At 40.3% G+C, this 25780-nt stretch overlaps 2 protein-coding genes across 3 annotated transcripts in view; both read left to right on the top strand.

Moving 5' to 3' along the window:
* The window catches only part of msh3 (mutS homolog 3 (E. coli)), a 35386-nt gene extending 26252 nt beyond the window's left edge, over nt 1–9134 (top strand). For both annotated transcript variants that reach the window (XM_044026561.1, XM_044026562.1), the window contains exons 22-24: nt 5777–5909; nt 6086–6254; nt 8777–9134. In XM_044026561.1, the coding sequence (XP_043882496.1) occupies nt 5777–5909; nt 6086–6254; nt 8777–8855 (381 nt within the window). In that variant the 3' untranslated portion in view covers nt 8856–9134. The remainder of the gene's footprint in view (nt 1–5776; nt 5910–6085; nt 6255–8776) is intronic.
* A 1351-nt stretch (nt 9135–10485) lies between these two features.
* rasgrf2b (Ras protein-specific guanine nucleotide-releasing factor 2b) overlaps nt 10486–25780 on the top strand; it is a 34353-nt gene continuing 19058 nt past the window's right edge. Inside the window, exons 1-5 of the mRNA XM_044026393.1 lie at nt 10486–11355; nt 22117–22223; nt 22931–23078; nt 25001–25090; nt 25288–25424. Of these exons, the coding sequence (XP_043882328.1) occupies nt 11080–11355; nt 22117–22223; nt 22931–23078; nt 25001–25090; nt 25288–25424 (758 nt within the window). The 5' untranslated portion in view covers nt 10486–11079. The remainder of the gene's footprint in view (nt 11356–22116; nt 22224–22930; nt 23079–25000; nt 25091–25287; nt 25425–25780) is intronic.

The raw sequence follows: 25780 nt of genomic DNA on the forward strand, positions 1-25780 counted from the left end.
TGTGTGTGTGTCTCAAGTTGTGAAGACAACTTTAAAGAGAAATATAAAGATGTAATTTTTTTTGCCCATATCGCCCACCCCTAATGTACTCTGATGTCATTAAAAACATTATGTGATCTCATTTTCAGGCTACAAAACCTTATTCCATGTAATTATACACTGGTTGTTTGATCAAATTACAACTGACAACAAAAACCTCTAAATGTTACACACTTGACCTTTAAGGTTTCTTCATATGGGACAAAGAATTAGGCCGATTTGCTTTCAGTCGTGTGTTAGAGAACTGCACATACCCTTTGACTGTGTGGGCAGTCATTACATTTGAGGAGTCTATTTAAATCAGCATTAATCAATATTTTTCATATCCACTATTGATGAAAACATGTAAAGGTATTGATTGCATTAACAGAGCTACAGTGAACATGGATAAAATACTATTTTAGCATGAGTGGTACACAATCTGTGGAGAAAGAATTTATCAGCTTAGTTGATCTTCACTGACCTTAGGAAGCATGTATTTAATCTCGCCAGCTGTTGAGCCGATAGTCAGAGAATTTTGGAAAGGACAAGCCTCTCTCCAAGCTTTTATCAGTAGAGCATGCATGTTCTATATCTGCCGTGAGGGTAATCAGAGCTTTGGCCGATCTATGAGATGTTGTATTTTGGTAGAATTGGTATTTGTTTACAACGTGTTTAACTTTTCTGTTTTTTAAGAGTAAAGTATTTATGTTTTGCCATGTATTATTCTTTGGACTGAATGTTGTGGTTATGTAATTCTGCTGTAAAATGTAGAATGAAGACGTCTAAGTAGCAGCTAATGCAGTCAGCAGCTGCTTTTGGCTTGAGACAGGAGCTCTGTAACTACCCATTGTATAACCGCATTGATTTGTTAGAAAGGCCTTGCTATTAACGGAAAGAAAAATAAAAGAGCACAAAAGGCATCACGCTTTAGAATGAAAGGCCTGCATGAGTCTTTCATGCTCACTCCTTTTCCTCTTCTTCTGTCTTGCTGCCTCCTCCTCCTCCTCCTCCTCCTCCTCCTCCTCACCAGACCCAACTGTTCATGTCAAAAGTCAAGTCTACTTTTCCTCTGAATCGGTTGTTATAGTAACACATCCTCCCCTGTCCCCAACACTCACCTGAGAGGTAGTTAAGAATGTAGATGTGTTTCATAACACCACTCAATGAAGAGACAGCCTTGGTGCGGAAAGAAAAAAGAGAAAGAGGAAAGTAAATGCGAGTCAGTAACGAAAAGTAGGAGTTGATTAGTTGTTTTTAGTTTCATAATGAAATCAGAAAAAAAAAAAATGTATCCAGAACATGTTTTTCTAATTTAATTCATAAAGTACCGTAGCTCCTAGTTTTCTATTCCAGCTATTACTCACTCTCAGACTCACTTGGGCTCTTGTTTATTTATACTAACAGCAGGTCCTGCCATTAGCTTCACACTAAACATAGCACTACACGTTGCTTTCCAGTCATAGCATGATTCAGACTTACATGTTACTGCACAAGCATGGGAATTGTGCTCTATAATATTAGAGAGCATCAGACTTGGTTTTACAGTTGGACTCGCAGAACTCTCTAAAGCTCACTTTTGGCTCCACACAAATGGGTGCATTTCCAGAACAGTATTGTTCAGTGTGGGCGTAAATGGTCTGATGTGCTCACGCTGATACGCGCAGCTCCTACAAAGACCCACATCATGCACTCTCTGCCTGCACTGTACCCAAACACACAAGATGCTTGTCTGCTTCCCCCTGAGATCACTGTGATTGTTCTTTTTCAAAAGTCGTCATAGTTGCATATTTGATTGTAATGATTTTGTTTGATATATTGACATATGTTCGCCCCGTGTGTGCGTGGGTTTTCTCAGGGTTCCCCGGCTTCCTCCCACAGTCCAAAAACATGCAATATGGGGATTAGGTAAATTGACCGTAAGAGTGAGAGTGAGTGGTTGAATGGTTGTTTGTTTCTATGTGTGGCCCTGCAATGGTGTACCCCGCCTATCACCCTATGTCAGCTGAGATTGGCACAGCACCCCCTCGACCCTCCTGTGGAGGATAAAGCGGTAGAAAATGGATGGATGGATATTGACATATTGCATTCCCCTGCATTGTTTAGTGCAGTTACCAACATCTGGTGTGAGGTCTCAAAATAAAATTGCCACGAGATAATGCAATGAAAGAAAAATGGTTCTAATTCTACTCTGATGAAAATCTAATTGAACTGTTGACGGGTAAGAAAATTAATATTCTGGAACCACTGGTTCAATATAAAATTGTTAAAATTGCCCATCAGACTTTCTCAGAGGCCAAGGCAATGCCTTTGATGGCAACAGTGACGCACACAGGTTGAGAAATCTATGCATGTGTGCGGGTGAATGCACAAAACAAAACAAAAACAGACTGCAGTCACAAGTTAAGTTGTGTGCAGTGAGTGATTGAGGATGCAAAGCAACAGACATGAGCTAAAGCTTCTATAGAGTACATATGGCATAATATAATAATACATTCTCAATATTATATTAACTATGTGGCATTTCCTGATTGTGTTATATACAGTACATGTGCAGTGTGAGCATAACTACACATGAGAAGTTCCACTAAATGAACTGTCCCCATCCCATTTAAACAAAAGGCAAACATGACCAAAAGAAAAGGTTACGACCTATTCTCCTCCTACTGACCCTGGTAAAATAATGCAGTCTTAGCTTTAGACAGAGGTCAGTGACTCACATGCATACCTTATTCACACCATAATATCCGTCCATCTCTGTCACACTCACACGCTGCACCTCAGCGAGACAACTTGTTAGTTGTGAGGTGAGAAGACAAAGGTAGTTGACTTCAGATCTGGACTCATGTCTAATTGCACAGAGAGAAGTAAGAGGACATCAGAAGATATGTCTACTCTGGATCAGATCAGTGCACACTCATTACAAAGCAGCTGGGAAGTGTCGCGATACAACGCAGGTGTTCTCTGACACGAGTCTCGTTATCATAGAAGAAGAAGTGGACGAGGCTGCACAATTTTGCTTAAGGTTTGACTGCTTTGAGCTTTTCCTCTGTTTATAAAGATACACATTCAACGTCAAAGTCTTTCTCAATTCTTACTGTATCTTGTAGAACATCTTGGAGATTATGGAAACTGTTAAACTTGGCCCTTCCTTTCTGTGCGTGAATAACTTAAGGGTACTTAGCGTTAGATGGCTGTTTTTATTAGTGACCCAGTTAAGATTAGGCCTAATAATGTGATTTTAATTAGCTGTTACTGTTATGAATTTGTTTGACTAATGTAGCATGACTTTATGATTCTGTCTGAATTGTGTATCATCCATCCATCCATTTTCTACCACTTTGTCCTTCACATGAGGGTCGCAGGGGGTGCTGTACACCCTGGACAGGTCGCCAGTCCATCACAGGGCTGTTTAGAGACCAATAACCATTCACTCTCACACCTATGGTCAATTTAGAGTGTCCAATTTGCCAATTTGGGAGGAAACTGCAGAACCTGGAGACAACCCACGCACACATGTGGAGAACATGCAAACTCCATGCATGCTCCATGAAACTCCCTTGTTCCGACCACATCTCGAACCTGGGTCATCTTGCTGCAAAGGCAAGAGTGCTCAGTAAATAGAGAATTATTTTCTTTGTCTTTTGGCTGCCACAGTGGAGGATCCATACATTTGACTTGGCAGAGATTTTTTATGCTTGATGCCCTTCCTTAAATGGCTGAAACAATTATTTAATTAATTAAAATTGCCTGGAACAAATCAATGAATTGAATTGTTCAGATCAGATTGTCCAACTTTGTATTGTACCCAAGAGTAGTCTAGTAATGAGCTTCCATTAGTAGCTAACCAGACTATTATCACGTCTGCCAGTCTGCCTCTGTTCGATTTTACTTTTCAGTGTAGGTGAACTGGGGTGATTGAAGCAGCTCGAGTTGGTGTGTGTGTGTGTGTGTACGTGCGCGCGCATGCATGAGTGTGTTGTATATGTGTCTCAGCTGGAAACGTGGGAGTGACCCTGCGTGTCTGTGGAAAGTATTACTAGTGACATGTGACCTTTCTTAGACCAGGAGGTTAGTAGGCTGATGCTGGAGTTAGCAAAGTCCCGCAGCTGCCTGTCTGCTGTGATGATGTAAGTAAGACTCAGGTCTGCTGCACCATTAAATGACACTAATCTTTGGACTTGATAAATGTTAACAGTGGCATTCATGATTTTGTGGATGCAGCGTTAGTATCTGTGTTTCAACAGTTTGGCACCATTTCAGAGAATTATTCACAGTATTTTGCACTCGCTCCTTTATTTACATGACGTTGTTGTTGTTGTTGTTAACATAAGCAGGAAATGGAAATTCGCTTGTAGTTGCTTTAGTTCTCATCTCGTCCTGAGATGACAGAGCTGAGAGGAGAGTGTTTGTGCTTGCGTTTGACAAAGAGGCCAACTGTCTTGAAAGAGCGAGAAAGTGTATGTGCCACCCAATTTTTGTGATTTTCATGACTTAACTTTAAGGCCAGAGATCAATCATGTAGCCTTTGGCTGGCCCTCAGGCCTGACAGAGATTAAAGAACAGCCGGGTGAGGTGAAGTGCTGTCTCTTGGCTGAATCTCTTTCCAAAGCTTGAATGTGGTGTTTCAAGTGAGAGGCAGTAAAAAGGGAGTGATTGACGACAGAAATTCCTGAGAGGAAAAAATAGGAAATAAATAAAGAGACACAATAGAGTATGTATTCAAACTCCAGAGGTAACACTGTATTCACAGAGCATGTTACACTGGACCAGAGTGCAGTGGAAGTACATGTTCTGGTCTTTGCGGTTAAGATATCCAATTTTGCTTTATTGTATAATGTTGCATAATGCACATAATTACACTATTACTACTGTTCTTGTATTATATCTATGTATATCTATATATCTATTCGGTCTTTATCAATTGTAGTAACTTTAGTGGTAAGAAAATGTGGTCTGTAATATTTTTATTGTTTCATGGTTTGCTTGTCTGCAATCTGTGATCACATTTTATTTTTCACAGATTTGATACAAAGCTGGTGAGTAGGTGGGAACTGGGAAGGCAGCAGTTTTATTGCCAGTAAAACCAAACAGTGGAGGGTCAGCAAAAGTAACATCACTGAATAGTCTGTTCTTCCTTTATTTTCCACTTGTACCTACCAGCGAGACATATTCTTCTACTTCTGTGGAAATCAGCACAAGTGACAAGCTTCTCTGGCGGGCCAGTAAAGAGCAGCCATGTGTACCTCTCGCATGGATATGTACAGATTATATTCTCACGTGGCTAATCCTGTTAATGGAGGTTTTTTTTATGCTATTTTTTTCAGTGGCTGCTAGTGTTCATTTGTGAATTTGTTTGTTTATTTTTATTTGGATCCCCATTAGCAGCAACTCCTCCACAGATCCATGCATAAAAACATTCATTCATCTTCGACCGCTTTATCATTCACATGGGGGTTGCGGGGGTACGCTGGTGCCAATCCCGGCTGACATAGGGCGAAAGGCGGGTTACACCCTGGACAGGTCACCAGTTCATCACAGACCACATAGAGACAAACAACCATTCACTCTCACACTCACAAGTACGGTCAATCCCTGCATAAAACATAAAATACAGAATATAACACATGATCTCAAGATATCAAAACATTTAAAAACAAATAATGATCAAGTCAGAAAAGCCAGTAGGAAAGAAATGAAACCATGCCTATCTTTTTTATCCTTTTTTTGGGATATTAACATGTTTTCATTTTTTTAGGTGAGAGCCCAAACCCTGTTTGTGACCCATTATCCCCCTCTGTGTGAGTTGGAGCGAGTGTATCCTGAACATGTGTCCAACTACCATATGGATTTCCTGCTCAATGAACCTGACATTGCTACTGACACTAATGGTATGTGCGTGCGTCTGTGTATTTTTTTTGGCCACATCTGAAAATGCTTTGATTGTTTTATGGTGGAAAATGATGCTTGACCTTGCAGCTAAATTTAGAGCAACATTTCTCTGGGAGTGTCTGAGCTAATATTTCTGGGCACATTGTCTAAGATGTATACATGTGGCTGCTTACAGATGGAGAGTTTCAGCCAGAATTCATCACCTTCCTCTACCAGCTAACTGAAGGAGCTGCAGGGCGGAGCTATGGCCTAAATGTAGCTCGACTGGCTGAAATCCCGGATTTGATACTACACACTGCTGCTCGCAAAGCCCGGGAGCTGGAGAATGTGGTCAACACCAGAAGGTACCTCAAACACAGGAAAAAGTGCTCTACTAATTTTACGCATAAAAACATTTGTATAAAACATTAGTTTGTGGCTCTAGAGCAGGGTTTACTGACCATCGGTCTGGGGACCAGTACAGACCCTGCCGTGAATACCTGTCATTAGCAATTCTTCTGTATTGTTTACTGTTTTTTGACTAAATTAAGTGAGCACCACAACAGGCAGCAACATGTACATCATACACACACTCTTAACTCACCTAAATACTCTCCTATGACTCTTCTGTGTCTCTCGTGTGTACCGTAAACCCCATAGCAAATGTGCAACCACAGTTGCACTGTATACTGCCATGTATGACCGCTATAACATCTGGGGCAAACCCACTATAAAACAGATCCCCTATATGGATGGATGGATATTGTTTTCCACACTTGTTAGTGAGTGTGTTGTCTGCTCAGCTGTGTAGCGATCCCTCTTTCCCACTCGTCCATCAAAAGTATTACAACTACTGACAGGTCCTCATAATCAAAAAGTTTGGCAACCCGTGCTCTAGACGTTCTTTTTCATTTCTGGAAATGGAACTGAGATCATCACTCAAGTTATAAACAAACAGTTTATAACAAAAGGCCTGCAGTTAAGAGTTTTTCAAAGATGAGGGTGTCTGACCCAGGTGTACCTGGGGATGAGTTGTTTCTATTACATTTGTGACAATGAAAATCCCTTTATTTAAAGGTTTGACACACAAGGGTGCATAATACACTCAGACCAGTTTTTACAATGTTGCAAAGTTACCTAGATATTTGTTTGTGGTGAAGATGGCAAGCGTATTGAGGGGTTGTGTACTGCTTTTTTATCTTATATCTCTATATATCACAATATATCCAGCTTTATAAAACTGTAGTTTAATTAAATTGCTGGAATACCTTCAAGGAATCACACGATATCCTATTCCTGCTGTTTTTGACAGTTTCTTAAGTGGAGCCAAAGCTCCACAACAACACAACGGTGCATGTAATGTTTGCTTTTAAATCTAGCCTTTGCTTTTGGAGTAATGTTGCTTATAACCAGGCATATGTGACCAACACATAACCCCATAAGGTAGTAATTGCTTAACTGAGGTATGTATGTAAGATAGGCATTGTCCCTCTGGTACTTTTATTTAAATAAACATGCTGAAATGTTTGATCACATCTGCATTCAGATGCTTGCACATTTCTTCCTGGGAAGTGCTATTTTCCCTTGGCGAAACATTTTACAGGAATGTACCTAGAGTTGTTCCGATTCCGATACCAGTATCGGAAATGCCTCCGATACTGCCGACAATGTTGGCATCGGTATCGGCGAGAACTGGAGTCCATGCGCCAATCCGATACCACGTAATTCCGTTAGCTCCAACACAGTTCTTCTTCACCGCTCTTGAAATAGTTGCGCTGTGCCGTTTTAGAGGTGTGAAGAAGAACTGATCACCCGACACCTGTTGACAAGGAGCTAACGTTAGCTCATTATGTCGGTGGTTCGGCAGTATTTACCATTACCATTTAGCTCCGTTAGTGTTGTTAGCTGCACTAGCTCCGTTAGCACGCCTACAGTCAAACTGGAGCGGCCCATTTATTTAACGAAACCAGCGTACCTATGTCCTGCGTATGTGGGCCTCAGTTTTTAAAGTTTAGCGTTACTTCAGAGATTCATTTTAACAATCTGGAGTCATGTAAAAATGATGTCACGCGCGTCCTTTCCCGGTCAGTCGTCATGGAAACATGAAGCTCTGCCAGTGCTGCGGCGTTTGGACCAGAGTCAAAACAAACGTACAAGCTGAAAAACAAAATAACATATCACTGGTAAAAATAAATGGTGTCCATTTGCTGTATTCATTCATGTTTTACAGAGGGTTTAACCTGAGCCAAACATTACCACCAATAATAATCATATCACTGTCATGCAGGTGTAGTATGATTTTTTTTTTTTTTATAACACTGGTATCGGTATCGGCCGATACCCACAGCACAAGTATCGGAATCGGTATCGGGAGGGAAAAAATGGTATCGGAACATCTCTTACCACATATTGTCATAGTCGTTGGAGTGAGTCAGGGAGATACTCGGGTAATTCTCGGTCTTTTCCTGTCAAAGTGTCAAGATATTGTCCTTTCTTTGAATACAGCTTTTATTTCTCTGTAACTTGTTCATGGCAGCTCTGTGCTCTGCAACAGGCAGCCCACTGGGAGCGGAGTGTTGCGTTTACTCTCCAAGTAATCCTCACCATATGAAATACACACATACAGTGTGTGACTGTGAGAGAGAGAGCCATACATCTCTGTCAATGTAATCCTCCTGATGTGAAATGTTTGTCTTCTGTTGGAGTGAAGTCATACTGAGCACACAATAATCGTACACAGAGGAGTCCAGCTGCTGGTCTGAGGTTAAGAACATCGATTTTATTGCAATCTCGCGCCGTTGTGTCACTCTACAATGTGTCTATGCTCACGTGGGACTCTCTGGTGATATATGAAGTATTTTCACCATCTTTGTCTCTGCTTCTCCAGGAAGAATAAGAAACTTCTGTCGGATATTTGGAGCATCACAGACCGATCATCGCTCACGGAGTGGCAGCAGTCACACTGACATCGCTGCAGCAGTGTTCAACACACGAAAAAGACTGAACTTAAACAAAGACATTTAGATATTCTCACAGAAGTGTAAAGTTGTTTGAGAACAGACTCGGGGCCAAGCCGTCTCAGGCTATGGTTCTCACATCATCTTTACTGTACTGATGAAAATGTTGCCTATGATAGCACTGACCACTTTGTGTTAGTGGAAGAATTAATTATTCATCTTCCACCGCTTTACCCTTCACATGAGGTTTGCGGGCGGAAAAATGAATTAAAAATACAAGAAAACAAACTTGTCACACTTGCTGCTTCTTGAGTGGTGGGGGGAACTACATCAATTTAGCATTTCACTAGAGTCAGAAGAAGAAACTCAAATCCATGCGTTCTTTGTCCTTTTGTCCTTGCAAATAGGTCGTGCAAATCAGCTGCTGATGGTTCAGTTCCAAGCATGTAAGTGCATGCAGTATGCTGTTTGAATGTTTGCCTAAGGGTGCCTGTGATTGGTTGAGCTCATTACCCCAGGGAAAAATGGAAGACGGTGCTTAGTGTGTATGTTGTGTTTTGAGAGACTGAAGGTATGTTGATGCAACAAATTTAATCAAACCCTAGATTGCTAATGGAATAAATATGACTACAAGTAAATTATACTATTAACATATTGTTTTAATTGGTATCTAACAAATGTTTACAATATTGAAGTCTTGATATCAATCTTAATACTATACCAAAAATGTTGTCATCGATACCCAACCCTAGTGCTGTTGTCACTGGAGCAAGCATGCAGCAATGAAAGGAGAGGCTTCGATCAGAGGGTGACGGTTGATAGAGAGTAGTCTTTCAAGAGGAAGGTTGTGGGTTTGATTCCCGTCAAGACATTAACCCCACATTGCTCTTGGTGGCTGTGTAAATGGGAAAACTTGTGTAAAGCAGCTTTGAGTGGTCATCAAGACTAGAAAAAAAACACAGACCGTTTACCATCAGCATTTTTATTGAACTTGCTGGGTCTGACTCTGGTAGTTTTTGTTGCCAGCTTACTAAAATTAAAAAAAATCAAAAAATCAAATTTTACGGTTTGCTTGACATGCAAGTCTTCATCCTCACATTGGTGCTTTGTCAGATTTTGGGGCAGCTCCTGTCAAAGCTTAAAAGATCTGCAAACAACACTGTAAAGAGACTTTAATGTGACTTCCATTAGGAGCTGCATCATTAGGTAGAAAGCATGGGGGGGAACATATTTTGACACAAAGAGATAAATTGCTGGATTATAACTGGCTTTGTCTCAGTTCAATATTCTATCTAGGCTGTTTAATTTGTTGTTCTTTACCTTTTAAAGGTCCAGTGTGTAAGACATAGTGACATAATGGATCAGATAGATGACTCCTCTGCTCACCTCTCCGTTTCCCAAGTGCATCAGGGAACTATGGTCACTTGTGTGCACTGTAGGAGCATGTCATATGTCTTCATGAGTGTAGATAGTTTCTAAAGCTTCAAAACATGAACAGAATATGCAGGTTTGTCTGTTCAGGCTGTTATAGAAAGGACCTTTTCTAACGTGCATATAAAAGGCTTATTCTAATCAAAGGGATTATACACTCATACACACTTACGAATTAAAAGTATATTCAGTTTATGTCAATAAACCCTTTCTTCATGTTACACACTGGACCTTTAATGCAACGAACCACAACACTTGACTGTGGGAAATCGGCCCTACATCTTTAGCTCGCTTTGTCTCTCTCTCTCTCCCTAACACACGCACACACACATAAATAACTCACGCTCCGCCTTTCATTCTGCCAACTACACTAGGGCCCATCACCAGAGAGAGAGAGAGGGAGAGAAAGAGAGAGAGAGAGATTTACCCTCAGTCTCACAGCCTTATAGGTTGTGCGCTCCTGTCACTCTCTGTCCAATTGAGGGTCCATCCCTCTGTGAACGACGAGACTCGCTTTTATTTCTGCTCGTGTTCACTGAGAGTCGCGTGTCTTGTTTGGCACATTGTAATGGCCTTGTTTTAATGCTCATGGGACTCGGACATCTTTTATCCTGCTATGAGTTCGTCGGCAGAGAGGCTTCCGTCAGCGGGGCAACTTTTCCGTGCGCCACGGTGTCGCTGAGCCGCGCGTCTTTCGGTGGCAAAGTTCACAGCGCGAACATGGGCTCGCGGTGAAAAGTCCAGCCGTCCCATTTTTCCTTCTTCCTCCCAAAAAAAACAACAAAAAAAACCGTTCGTCGAAATGCAGAAAAGCGTCCGCTACAACGAAGGGCACGCGCTGTTTCTGTCGGCGGTTGCGCGTAAAGAGGGAACCAAGCGAGGGTACTTGAGCAAGAAGACTGCGGAGAACAGCCGATGGCACGAAAAGTACTTCGCTCTTTATCAGAATATACTCTTCTACTTCGAGAACGAGCAGAGCGCGCGACCTGCTGGGATTTACCTGTTGGAAGGATGCACCTGCGAGCGCGCGCCGGCGCCCAAGATGTCCACAATGGGGAGGGAAGCGCTGGAGAAACAGGTGAGATAGCGGTGTGTTGTCAGTGGAAAAGCTCCCACAGCTCATGTCATCTGTCTGAACACCCTCCCACAGTCTGTCCACAGACATAAGGAATAAATCCCTGAGCAGATGTGCACCACAGTTTAATTTGCTGTGGTTCCACTTTTATGAGTTAAGTGGTTACTCAAAATAACAACACACCGCATGTCCAAATGGTTTGTTAACGCTCAAACTGACTCCAGTGAGGGCTACTACAAAGCAAGTGACTAATGCAGTATTAAGTGGCTGCAGTAATTCAGTCTCTTAGCTCATCACAGCTTGAAACAGCCCTGCAGTGTCAAGAGCTCCAAGTGCTTAGTCCCCGAGCAGGTGACCATCCTCCAAGGGATTGTTCAAAGATGTGCAATTGGGGTGGAAAGCAACAGCAGTTGCTGTAGACTACAGCTCCAGGTTTTCTGTTCCCAATCCAACAAAGAAGGTCCATTCCCTTCTCACAGATATCTCCCCTTTCTTGACATTTGCTGCCTGTAAACGACATGTTTTACTGCCCAGTGTGAACCCAATAATCTGTCAAAATGTCACAATTATGTTGTTCTAATCAAATATAAACCAAACTTATAAACAAGACTGTCATTTATTTGCAACTCAAAGTCAAATCTATGAGTGTGATGCTGCAGCTCAATGCAGCAACAGGTTTATTGTATTTGAACCCCATTATTGCTGCAGGATACAGTTTCCTTCTACACCATGTTTTAGATTTTATTGATACACTCTCACCCAGTAGGCTTTTTTTTCCCGTAACAACACATCACATACCAATAATAGGTCGTGCTTCCTTACGTGTAACAGACTGCAGCATCGTGTAGTTAGAGAAAGCTTTAGAAACCTGTCACCTGAATTATTATGAAAAATAAAACTCGGGGAGTCTAAGTCATTTATTTATACATGTTGGGTGCATGCTAGTGACTGTGCTCTTGGAAGTCACCTCTGCATTCTTTCCCGAACAGTAAGAAAGACCTTGTTGCTAGGAAACATTTGAATTACCATTTGCACATGCATTTCATTGAGAAATAAAAAAGAATATTTATTGGTCATAAGTGACATCAGTGCTGGGTTGTATCAGTAATAGACTCATTCATTTATTACATTTAACTGCATGGGTAACTAGGGTAAAATGTGCTTCATCAACACAGTCGCAGAGAAAACCAGTCAACAGCTGTCACCTTATTAAGTGTCTTGTGTACCTAATAAAGTGGCTGGTGAGTGTTTTTCTTTAGTTGGACATTTGTCTTTTTGGTGACAAAAATTGCCTGCGTCTCTGACCACTGATGTTTGCACTGATGTAGACATAAAGCCTGACTCATGTTTCCAACTTGAGGCTTAACTTTTATGATCTCATTTCATTCTCTTTTTATACTCTTGGTCCCCATTTGTCTTACTCTCAAACCACAACTGTGATGTTAAATTAAGGTTATTTTCAATCTGCCCTTAACTGAAAACCTCATGTATTTCCAAGTAACACTTGTGACTTGGCTTTAGAGAGGTATGTGTGTGTGTGCGTGTGTGTGTGTTTGCGTATTCTTGTGAAATATGTATTGTACAGTAGCTAATCACATTTCAGTTAAGGAGGATTTCAATTTATTGTGAACTCTGGGTTTTTTTGTGAGAGAAGAAGCTTTACCATCACTCCATCAGTCGCTGTTGCTCTTCACTGTTTCCCTGTGCAGTTAAGTGAGTCTGCCAGCAACCTCCTGCAGTATCACACCCCCATAGTGATCAACAATGCAACCACACAAATAACACACAGCTACTGCCTCCCGCTCACGCTCACTCCCTCTGTTGTACTCTCAGGTAGACACAAGCCCTTCAGATCATTTGGAGAGTATTCACACTGGTCTCAATTTTCCACACTGACTGTGGATGTGCATTTCTGATGTGTGTGTGGTCAGCATATTTAACTGCCTCTAATTGTCAATTTGTCCCTCCCACTGTTGTCAGGAGTCAAGGTGGTTGATCCCAGTGAGAGAGTTCATCAGAGGCCATGAACCAGTGGAGATGGCTGTTACAAACAGTCTCCAGATCAGATTATGTCAAAATATGCTGAGATTCACAGGCCAATGCATTTGTTCTTGAATGGATGACTACAAGAACAACACCAACAACAATAATAATAATAATAATAATGTAAGAATCTTTAATCTTTATGTGCATATCACAGACAACACGTTTGCGCCAGCGCAATTTACATTACTGCAATTACGCAACGGTTTGTGCTATCGGAGAATAGAATTCCAGCAGAGAAGTTGCACATCAAAGCCAATGTGTAGTTATTACGGTAGTTTCACTCGTGCAGTTGCAGGAAGCCGGCGAATCAGAGGAGAGAGTTGGAAAAAACGTCTCTATGTAGCTTCAATTTTTTGGCCTGAAACAAATGTTATTTTAAATATTGAAATATTTGGTACTGTTCAAATTTCAAATTGAACTCGCAAACTGTTCATGTACAACTGCAGTGTTTTTTCTTCATTTTGAATTTTAACATGCAGTGGATTGTGAAACAGGGTTTCAACCTCTTGACTCTAGCCTTTTCCTATTTTATTCCACCCTGTGTTGCATTTTACTGTTCTATTTGCATCTTTTGTTTTATCTCAAAGGTAAAATCAGGGTTTTTACGTTTTGACTTTCATTCCACACTGTGTTGTGTTTTATTGTTGTATTTGCTTTTTAAAATTTATTTTTGTGTTTCAAATTTTGTTTTCCTTTCATTGCGAAGCACTTTGAGCTGCAATCCTTGTATGAAAGGTGCTATACGAGTAGTATTCCTACTATTATTTACTGTTGTTAGTTTCTTCCGTCCTTTGGTTGTTTCAATTTCTATTCTCTAAAGAGGCCCTGGAAGGTGCTATTGTTGTTGAATAACAGTGTAAAAGGGCGTAAATCACATAATGTCCTGATAATTGAATCAAAATTCAGTCTGGCTGAGGAGAAAAATACTTTATTTTCAGTAATAAATTAATACAAATCTGCACGGACGTCTTATATTTGGAAAAGAGCACAGTACCTGCTGTACTGCTCGTAGGTAAAGTTTTGACAATTACTATTTTGTGTTTATGTTATACAGCTGCTCATGTGTGATTATTGCGTGTGCTGCAGCACTGTCAAACTGTGAACTTGTGTCTTTACTTTACTGAGGAGGAACCATACAACATGTTGGATCAGCTTTAAAAGGGATGCACAAATTAACTATAAGGGGACAGAATATGTGACCTTGCCTCCATCCATGCATGATGTTTTATTCTTAGTTTTATTCAAACCTTTAAGCAGGTTCGTCCAGTCGTCTCTGGTGTGGCTGCACTGGCTGAACCCTGGAAGTGTCTTTGCCAGGTTCTTTTAATCAGCCTCCCTCCTGTGATTTGTTGGAGTGTCATTGTCGTCTTCCTGACGTGTGTCATCATGTATGATCGCGTGTGTGTGTGTGTGTGTGTTCAATTAGTCCTCATTAGAAAGTTCATTGAGTTATTAAAGGTTTTCTCAGTGCTTTTCTTTTTCACTGTTGCTCACATTGATCATCTGCATGACTTCTGCAAAGTGTTATGGACCTGGTTAGTGTCGGATAACGATATAAAGCTGCCATAATGTCTCTAGATCTGTCACTTTGTATTTAATACTCTATCCCTCAAGGTTTGGACAATGGTGTTGTGTCAGTGTTGTACCACAAATCCCAGGGGAGACAATTAATATACGATTGACCTTGTATCTGGTTTAATTTGACCGTTTAATGACTGTATTGTTGTTAAAAGATGCCGCATACATAACCTCTGGTTTATTTACATAATAGTGTGTTTTTTATTGGACAGCTTATATACACTGGTCAGGACACCCATCAGCTGCTGCAGAGGTGCTTTCGCTGCAAAACCAGCAACATAATGTGAAAATGTTGCACCATATTCTCAGTCTGTCAGGCAACGGTTGGGCAAAAGAAAAGTGTCATTGCCTCAGGTTAGGCTGAGCAGATGTGTGGAAAACACAACATTCCACGAGGCTCTAGATTTGTATCGTTGCGTCTCCTCCTAACTTTTTGTCTGCTGCTGAGTGGTGATGGTGATGCTTTGGCTTTTAAAATGTCTTTGCACTCTGCGATGTTATTGTTATTGCTGGAGCTGTTCCCATCTATTACAGATGCTCCTCCTGTCACCAGCTACAGGTGCTGATGTTGAGTGCTGGCACAGAGAAAAAGGACACACACACACACATTCACACATGTCCATCAGGACTTTAGCTGTTGTTGGTGCGACATTTAGTCACTCTGGCAATTCATAAAGTATGATTATGGTGTGTGCTCATGGGAAGATGTGGGGGTCGCCCAATGAACTCGTCAATCCAGGTTCTGTTGGCCAAAGGAGGCAGGATGTTTCTCAACATAGAGTGTCACAGCAACATATAATGTTGGCTATTTAGTTTACGTGTGAACATGTGTTTTTGAGCTATAGAGTAAGAGAACAGCAGTATTAGTTTACGTTGAAGGAGACAAGCACTCGTTTTAATCTCCTGATAAACAGACACTGATTCTTGAATATTGCTCTAAAGCAGTGATGTCAAACTCACTTTAGTTCCGGGGCCACAAATGGCACAATTTGATGTTAAGTGGGCCGGACCAGTAAAAAAGTAGCATAATAACCTATAAACTGATTTTAGATTTAATGAAGTATCTTTTTACAAATAAGTTTACTGTTTACACATGTGCGTTACAACTTACAGATCACAGTGGCGCTGCAAAGGCACAAACATTTAGTCACAGGTATCTCAAACTGAAAAATATAGCATTTTATGAAATAAATAGTTGGCCGGTTCTGGCCTGCGAGCCATACATTTGACACCCTCTGCTCTAAGGTCTGTGTACAGTGTACTTAACTTCAGAGTTGAATTTTGGTTAAGTTGTGGTTGGACATTACCTGGTTATGGTCAAGGCACTTCGGTTATGCTGTCCAAATGAATGGAAGTCAATGCAGTGTCCTATAGCTGTGCAAACCTGTGTGTATGTGTGTGTGTGTAGGTGTGAGCGTGTGTGTAAAGATGGGAGAGAGATGCACATTTTGTAAGACTTTCTCTGGAGGAAGTGAACAGCATGAGGGACAATAAGAAAACAGCATGATGTGGGAAGTAGACTCAGTGATTGCCATATTAGCTGGTACATCATTAGGTAATCTCAGTGGTGTTAGACAAAGTAATGCTGCTGCTGCCTTTGTTGCTGTTTTGAATCTTTTTGAAACCATAAAATAGAAGAAAACCAACATTTTTTCTTCTAAAGGCAGCGGAAAAAAAGTGTCGCTGATTACTGATATTATAACATGAGCGAAGTCACCAAGTGTGACTTTTAGGGATATGCAATATATACAAAGGGGACATTCCTCGTGCAATGACGAGTCATGTCTGTGCATGCAATATAAAAATGACAATTTGCATTTTTATGAGGCATTTCTGTATGAAAAGAACAATTTCATGGTTGTTTGGGATCAATGACTTCCTCGAGGGTTGTTATCTATTTGAGTTGCCCTGCAACCAAAGGGTCCTCATGGCAGAGGCCTCATAAACGTTCAGCAGCCTTTTTTTATATATCAGCTTTTGTATGCATTAAACAATATGAGCTATAATGAGATAATATGTGTCTTATCTAATGGTGTGTTTTAGCTACTTAAACTTAAAACTTTTTCCAGCCTGTGTGCTAAAGCTTACAGACTGTGACCTCATATTTAACAGAAAATATGTTAAACGTAATCACATTTAAGTATTAGTGAGAACATATTAGCTTTAGTCTTTATGTATTTTGGCTAATATTGTGGGAGGCGCCTGCCCACCTCAATTCATAGCTTCTGGGTCTTCACTGTACATGGGCCCAACAATGAGTTATCATTTATTTTATTAAATCAAGTTTTTCACACGTTCACAGTGTGTTCTTTTGTCCGTGACATCGATATAGTTTTATGAGGCTTACAGTCAGTACAAAAGCACATTATTGCCCATGTGGCAGCTCAACAGGAGTTGAGAAATGACAGAAATATAAAGAGGCAGAGGACAGACTGTGAGTCTGATCCAGAAGACTGGTGGGCAGAAAAAGTGAATTCACTCTCTGAAGCTCTGATTTAAACATTTTTTTTAATGTATTTTTAATTCATGGCTTTAAGATGATTCATCTGAACACGTTATCAATGCAGTTATTAAGATATTTGAGTCTAATTTCTCATCTTTTTCTTGACTAATGTTTCAAGCCCCTGTTGTTGATGAGTTTGAGGCTCAAAAGGAGGTTTGATTATATCTGTTTTGAAAATTCCTCATATCATGTGGATCTTGTGAAGTTTTGCCTCTCTTTGTTTCTAGGAAAACATACATGATACTCAAACGTACGTACGTACCCACGTACAGGAAATCCATGGGTTATATATAAAACAGTTCCTGTAGACTCACTTATACATCAATCTGGTCTATTCTCTGTTGTGTTTCTGTGTAATGGTAATTATCACACTGGGATTCACAGCATCGCTGTGAAGACTTCCAGTGACATTGAGGTTTACTGTTTATATAGATCTCAGGATTAAAATAAGACAATGATACTGTAGTTTCTATGCTGAAAGGGGTCAGAAAGGACTTGTAAACACATATGACAAAGGCAACATGGGTTTACAACATGATTATTGTGTTTTACAGAACAAACATCATGTGCTTTTGTTAGTGCCTTTTCTGTTCATACATGTGCTCTTTCTTCAGTCCAAACATGTGCATATATGCAAATGAAGGTCAAATAAAATAAGGCCAACCTTTGTGGTTTGACACTGACATTAATATACACAGCATATAAGAGTGGCAACAGCTGTGTGGCGACCTATACCTGGCTAAAAGCAGTATTTTTTTATATATATATTCCCTTTTAACAACTGGTTTCTGTTGAACTAAGAGCATTATGACAATCAGTCAGGTGATTTCTAACTCTCTGGAGTTATGTTTTTGTACACTTAATGCTGTGATACTGTATGTCGAGGCACTTTGAACAGAGCAGTAATAGAAGGCCTTGACTCTTAACCAGTGTTTTTTATTTTTAAGCATGTGAGTTATAGGAACTTAAATGCAGGAGACCTTCTCCACGTCTTCTCCTTGACATGTTCATAAAAAAGGTCACCCAGATGCTCACACTCATAATATGCTGCATTATATAACCTCTTTCCGTGGCTCTGTGGTCGTGTACTAATCAAGTTAAAACGATAAAATCGATGCACATTTAAGCCAAACAGTACAATACAGTAAACATGATTGTGAATGTTGCTATGGAGCCTTTATGGCAGAAATGCAGTATTAATTGGATGATCAATTTTAATAGTAGGCATTTCACTTAACCTATGTACACTACACTGTACGGTGAGTGCTCTGCGCTGCCGCTGTGTTTTTATTATTACTTAACAAGCCTGTCAGTGCCACACATGTATACACATTTAGCCTCTATGTGGGTATCTGTTACAGGATGTGTTCTCGTAACACAAATACATGTCTCTTTCTACCAACTGAAATAGACCAAATCAAAGATTTCATTTAATTGAAAATGTTGAATAAAAAGGCTGAGAGAGGAAATAAGGTCTGTCTGTACATAATGCAGCGTCTCATCAGTGCAGATATACCAAAGCAGACAGCAGTGTTGAATCATTAGTGATAATTCCATTCCCTATAATCATCAGTGGATCCCAACAATAATTCTGTCCTCTCCACTTTTAAATATTTATAACAGATGAGAGTATTTCTGGATCCTCCGGCCACTGTTTGCCTAATTAATCTATTACCACCGAGTCCAGTTTCATCTTTGACGCTTTAATCTTTTATGAAGCAAAATTTATTTATGCATCACAGTAGTACGATGAGTCGAAAGGGTGTGTGTGTGTGTGTGTGTGTGCGTGCGTGCGTGCGTGCGTGCGCGTGTGTCGTACTGTAGGTGTTCATTTCCCATGCAGCGTTCCGTCTGAATCACAGTGAAAGTCTGTTTTCGCTTCTGAGAACTTCTCACTTGACACATCTGTTCTCACAGCAGCAACAACTGACCTGAAACTGCTTCTGAATAATGATTGTGTATTTGTGGCGGTGAAGCGCACTTTGTGTTACACTGCCAGTCATCATTGTCTCGTTTGGTATAATAGCTGTCGCAGGGAAAGGGTGCGTAATATATCAGTTGTTATTAACATTAAGTGTGAAAAGAGTGTTTCTTTTTTTACTTCTTCTCTCTGGTTGAAATTGCATACAGTAAAATAAAGGCCCCGAGAGATGGAAGGTGCTTGTCCTGACTAGTACTGTATGTCTTCTGCTCTGAGGGAGTTATAATGTTACAGTAAGGACACAGTTCAGTGTTATAATCTAACCCACTGTTGTGTATCAGCGTTCAGTATATGACTGCTTTGGGGTATTAGGGTCAGCAGTTTTTTGTTATTTTAACCCTACAGCAATACAGTACGGTTAAAATAGAATAAAGTATGGTTATACAGTGCCCTAACTATGTAAGATTTAAATTATATAACATACAGTGAGACACCTTGTCAATAACAAATATTAAGCAGAGTATTAGTACAGATGTGAAGATTTCCCTAAGAGTGCAAAAACATTTACATCATAAAAGGTAAACCATCTTGGTAATAACAATGTAAAATGTGTGGGAACATTAGGACTTTATAATATGGTAATTATCATAACCGTACCTCCTCCTCCTCCTCGTGTCTAAAAATGCTTGAAAAATTATAAAAATGGCTCTGAAAAATGAGGAAGTGCAAAACGCAGCAGTTGCGTCTGATATATGGTTGCCACGGAAACGTTATCTTGTCAAGTAGTGGCACAATTCAGAAATGTGTACCGTGGTTAAGAAATATTATGTAACGAGTCCCTCTTTCCTCTCTCCCTCACAATCCATCCCAGTCTTCCTCCCTGTCAAACACTGTTAGAGCAGAGATTATTGTTGATGTAATAAAAGCCAGCCATCCAGTAAAATAAAATAACACACATAGAGAGAGCGATGTCTCGCTCAGTGCCTGTTTGTTTGTGTGTTTGTGTGCATTCATCACCTTTGTAGAAGCAGCTTTTGTTCTGTAAAAGTACTGACATTTCATAACCAGTAGCCCTCATGGGCACCAAAGACTAATGATTTAAAAACATGATCCACTTGGTGGTTGAGGTTAGATGTGAATGGAGGTTAGGTTTTGGGATGATCCGTCCACAATTAATGAAAGAAATCGACGCTCAAACAAAGATAACTGTGCAAAGTAGGGCTACACAATATGTAGAAACATACATAAAGATGTAAATAAGTGGTCATTTAAACGTAATATTTGCTGTAATTTCTTATTAAGACAAAGTTACATATATTTTCCTAGTGTTCGCCATGATTATTTTAGGCACAAAAAAAAGAAACAATTAAGGCTTTTATTTAGTATGTTGAAAATCCATGTTTGCAATGTTTTCATGTCACCAGGTGACACAGTTTCAAATGACTGCTAAATGAAGAAACACAGAGGGAGTCACTTGGAACTGATCAGCTCAGCATTGCTCAGCATTGTATGAACTCATTTGGAAATTGGCTTCAATGTAACATGAAATGATATTTAAAGGTTTTGCACTTCAGCCTTAACACTGCAGTATTTATAATTAAGTTATGACAAGTAATAATGTCATCGTAATACTCAACATTATTCCACCCCAGCATGTTTTCCCAATATCAGCAGCAGCCTAAAGTGCAAACCTTGGTTGTGTCTGTGTGAGCGCATGCTCCAGTAACCCTGGCAACCCTCTGTCCCCAGCCCATCACCACTGCAGGGGCCAAAGCCCGTCCATCCTCCTGCAGAGTGATCATCTCTCCTCTGGACTAACTTTGGGTCACTGAATCCTTACTGAGAGATAAAAAGAGATAAAAGTATGAGAGGATGTGGCGATGGAGGAGGATGAGGAGGAGGCAGAGTGAGTTTCAACAGCAGGAGGAGTGAGAATTCTGTTTGAGCTGGGTAGAGGAGGCGGAGTGGGATGATCGGTGAAGTACAAAGAGAGAGGGAGAAAGAAAAGATGTGGTTGGATGAAGCGAAGAGAAGAGAGGAGGAGAGAGGACGGGCAGTCTTCTTTGTTTTCCCTGACTAAGAATAGCAACTCTTCTTGTAACCCGGTGCCCGAGGAAATGACCATCTGAATAAAAGCCTCTGTCACTTGTATGACATGTAATGTCTAGTGTGTGGGTGTGTGAGTCTTGCTTAAGGTGTACGTCTTGTGCCGTGTGTTTGTGAATGTTAGATTGTACAAAGAGATGCTCAGGGAAGCTGATCACACTAACAACAGAGGCAGACAGGAAATGAAAGACAAGGAGGAGAGTGACAGAGGAAGTGTGCTAATTGATGGTGATGATAATAGGCTGGTGGAGATGGGAGGCTCGGAGGAGACTTAATGCTTTCTTTCAGTGCACAAGTAAGTCTGTCATGTGTGTTGAGCCACCCACTTTCCCTCTTTCTTCTCCAGTGCCTGTGAGCTGTGCGTGGTTCACGTTCAGGCTGTGAACCTTTACACCAGCTGAATCTGGGCAAGAAAAGAGTGTGAAAGGAAAATGCTGTTTCCAAATGTCTGCGCCATATGTTTGATGAGTTGTGGATGAAAATTTCAAATGAGCAGCAAAAACATCTTGTGCTACAAAGCGTGGCTGCTGGCATTAGTGAAAACGGTTTCATCTCAGGGTCACAGTTTTTCTGTAACAGCTTCGCTCTGTTTATCTTCTCCTTTCTCCAGCACTACTTCCTCATCATCTTTGGTCACGATGGACAGAAACCTCTGGAGCTGCGGACAGAGGAGGAGTTTGAATGTGATGAATGGGTGGAGGCCATCCAGCAGGCCAGGTATCCACATAAGACCACATAAAGTATATTATATATTATCTCTTCTCCTTTTAATGTAAGTAAATACTATATTACTTTAGATCACATGACAGCAAAGCATTAAAGGGCATTACATTGAACATAAAAGACCATAATGGGTTTTTATGTGTTTTTGGCCATTAAATATAAATCAAGTATAATTTATTACAAATAAGCTAATGGTTTTACTTGTTTCTTTACTTGCTATTCATATCAGCTACAAATTCACTGGGTTTTTTTTAAACTTTTTTTTTGTTACACATTTCAATAGTACAATATGCAGTTGCAGCTCAACCCAATTTTTAAAAATACCTGAGAAACAAGACGCACATTTTGGGTCATGATAATATGTTATATTGGATCACCGCAATAGTTGTGCACTTAATTGTGCCAGTTGTGCTTTCTCCACTGTAAGTCAGTGATAATTATAATAATTTGGAACTTGCTCGCTACTGCATAAATGAATATTATGTTATTTTGCTCCTGATCAAAAAATCAAATGAAAACAAACCCATGTTGGTCTGCACCTTTTGCTGAACCTACAAAAGGAAGGAATGGCATCTTCTTAAATCTTCCTGGTGGGGCAACAGCAAGCAAAAACACTTCAGTTTCTTATCTGTGACTCTGTTTTACCTGGTCTGCTGTGCTTGTGTACTTCTTTGTATAGATCTGCATCTTTTTTCCCCCAGTTATTCTGACATCATCATCGAACGAGAGGTCCTGATGCAGAAATACATCCACCTTGTACAGATAGTGGAGACGGAGAAGGTGGCAGCCAATCAGCTGCGTACCCAACTAGAGGATCAGGACACAGAAATTGAGAGGCTCAAATCAGAGGTATCTATCTGTCTGTCTGTCTGTCTGTCTGTCTGTCTGTGTGGTCTATCTTATAGTTGTGCATAATGGCAGTGGCAGAGTGGGTGTGAATTCTCAGTCAACTCTAGATGTAGGAGGAGTCCACCACTCAATAAATGCAGCCCATCAGCTTCCTTAACAGCTGCGAAATCATTATGCTTATCGAACGCAACACATGTCTTCTCTTTCGTCACGGCGCAATAAATCCAACATGTAAATTCAAACAGAATACAAATACGATCTCTGCAGCACTGTTGGTCAGAATTAATTACGATCTCTCTCACTCACACACACACAGTCTGATTTCCATGACTTCAGAGGACATTACATTCACTTACATTCATTTCCTTGAGACTTACTCTGACCTTAGCCATAATTACCACTGGCCTAATCCTAACCCTAACCCTAACCTCAACCAAACTTTAAAACACTGTGACTGTGTAAACAAACACCATTGTTCATACCTGGACCTTAGACAGACACCGCATACATAATAATGGCTGGTATTGTTTGGTTTATGGTAATTACAACAACAAGTCACCTTTATGGCCAATTCATTCCTGACTTTATAATCCCACTGTAGATCAAAGGTGGAAGTAATGTATAAACACTTAACTGAGAAGAAGTCAGTGGAGACAATGATTCCAATCGTTATCTTTCCTCATATATATTTTCTGCTGTGTAGCAGACGAGAGTTACAATATTCTATTAAATACCACTGAGGTGTGGCAGTGGACCAAGAGACAATGCAGTATTATTCAAAATGTTTGATTGAAATTCAATTCCTGTCGTCCGTGCAGCAGTTGGCCTCGAGTGATGCCTTCTCACCCAGCTGCTAACATCACCTCCACATGTCAGGTCCCATTTTGTGTCACATGTATCCTATTCTTTGCTGTTATACTCGATTTCTGTGTTTGTGAATGGATTCATCTGTTGTGCTTCGTTTTAGGTGTATTTGTCCCTTGGAGCAACAAGTGTGGCTAATGCTTCTTATTACCCCACGCTCTCTGTCATTGGCCTGGTTTATGATGAAAATGCTAACAAAAGACATTTTAAATTACGAAACATCTGCCTGTGTAATGAGGCTGCTCATGAAAAAAAGGATTAGACCTTGAGAGCCTGTGTAATTGGGGCTTCATCTCATTAAAGCATACTCCTGTTTGTTTGTTTGTTTGTTTATGTGTGTTGCACTGTGCTTATGAATAATTAAACCAACTAGCCACTGTAACTGTCAACACTTGGCAGACTGGTGCCTGTCTGCCATTTGCATGATAGTGGCAGCAAATAAGAAAATGAAGACGACAACGTGTGACCGAAAAACAGCTTTGATTTTATCTTCCATTCTGTTCGCGTCGCATGAAAACATGAAAGTGTTGTCATGAATGTTAGAAACAGTAGGTTCAAGCATTAGTGCACCTTTGCTGGGTTTATTTCGGCACAGAGAACAGTGTTGCCAAGAACAACCTTTTACCCTTTCAAATTAATCCCTCTTGTGACGTTATTTATTATTAGGTTTACAACGTGAGATTAGTTTCCCTCCCACAGCTCGATAACATTTTAAGAGTTTGTTCTAATGTTTTCAAAAATGATGAAAAACGTTAAGCTTTTCTTACCATCGTCTCTGCTGGAAACAGCAAATTTAGCAGTGGTGGATATACTGTATATATACTTAATTGTTACCAGCAGATAGCACCTCCTCCTCCTCTGTCATTCTCTGTCTCTAAATGAAGGCTCCACATGGTCAAAGATGAAGAAGCGGACACAGTTCACCGAGCACACACTGAAGTTCTAATATCGTCATTACGGAAACACCACCAATTTCTGCCGTACCTCACTGAATGAGCGTTTCTATTTAATGTGACGATGTGCTGAGATGAGTTGTGACTGAATTTCTCTTTTAAAAGATTGTAGCTCTGAACAAAACCAAGGAGCGAATGCGGCCTTACCACATCCCCCATGAAAATGAAGACCCAGACATCAAAAAGATCAAAAAGGTAAATGAATCAATCCAGCATTTCACGTTTCATGTGTTCAGTCTCCCTGTGAACTGGCATCTCTCATTCATTAAGCCTGATTTATTAGGGTCCGAGCACACGGCGTGCGAAGGACACTATGGTAACTGAAGAAAGTCTGACCACAGCCATGTGGGCTCCATGTGTTTCTTACCCCACCTGTTTTTTTATCTCCTTAGGTGCAAAGTTTCATGCGAGGCTGGCTATGTCGCAGGAAGTGGAAGATCATTGTGCAGGATTACATCTGCTCTCCTCATGCTGAGAGCATGAGGAAGAGGAACCAGATTGTCTTCAACATGGTGGAGGCCGAGACAGAGTGTGTAAATTCATTATGTCTGTAGTTTTGCAAAACAATAAAAAGAAAAAAAACTACTGTTAGGTTTTACAGTACATGCCACTGTGGCTCAAGGGCCAACAGGAAGACCCTGATTATCCATTACTACAAAACAAAACAAAATTTCAACTGTAATACTATCCATTACAGTAAAGAAAAGATAATATGTTGTAATATAGAGGTTAAATTATGGTAATACCATACTATACTATGGAAACAACCAAGTAATACCTTGGTAGTAATAATGGAAAATGATGAATTTCCCCTTTATAATATGGTAATTACCAATTTTGATTCTCATTTTTATGTAAAGGTATTAAACTGCCTGTAGCCTATAG

Source organism: Solea senegalensis, linkage group LG5 (assembly GCF_019176455.1).
Source record: "Solea senegalensis isolate Sse05_10M linkage group LG5, IFAPA_SoseM_1, whole genome shotgun sequence".
Classification (NCBI taxonomy): Eukaryota; Metazoa; Chordata; class Actinopteri; order Pleuronectiformes; family Soleidae; genus Solea; species Solea senegalensis.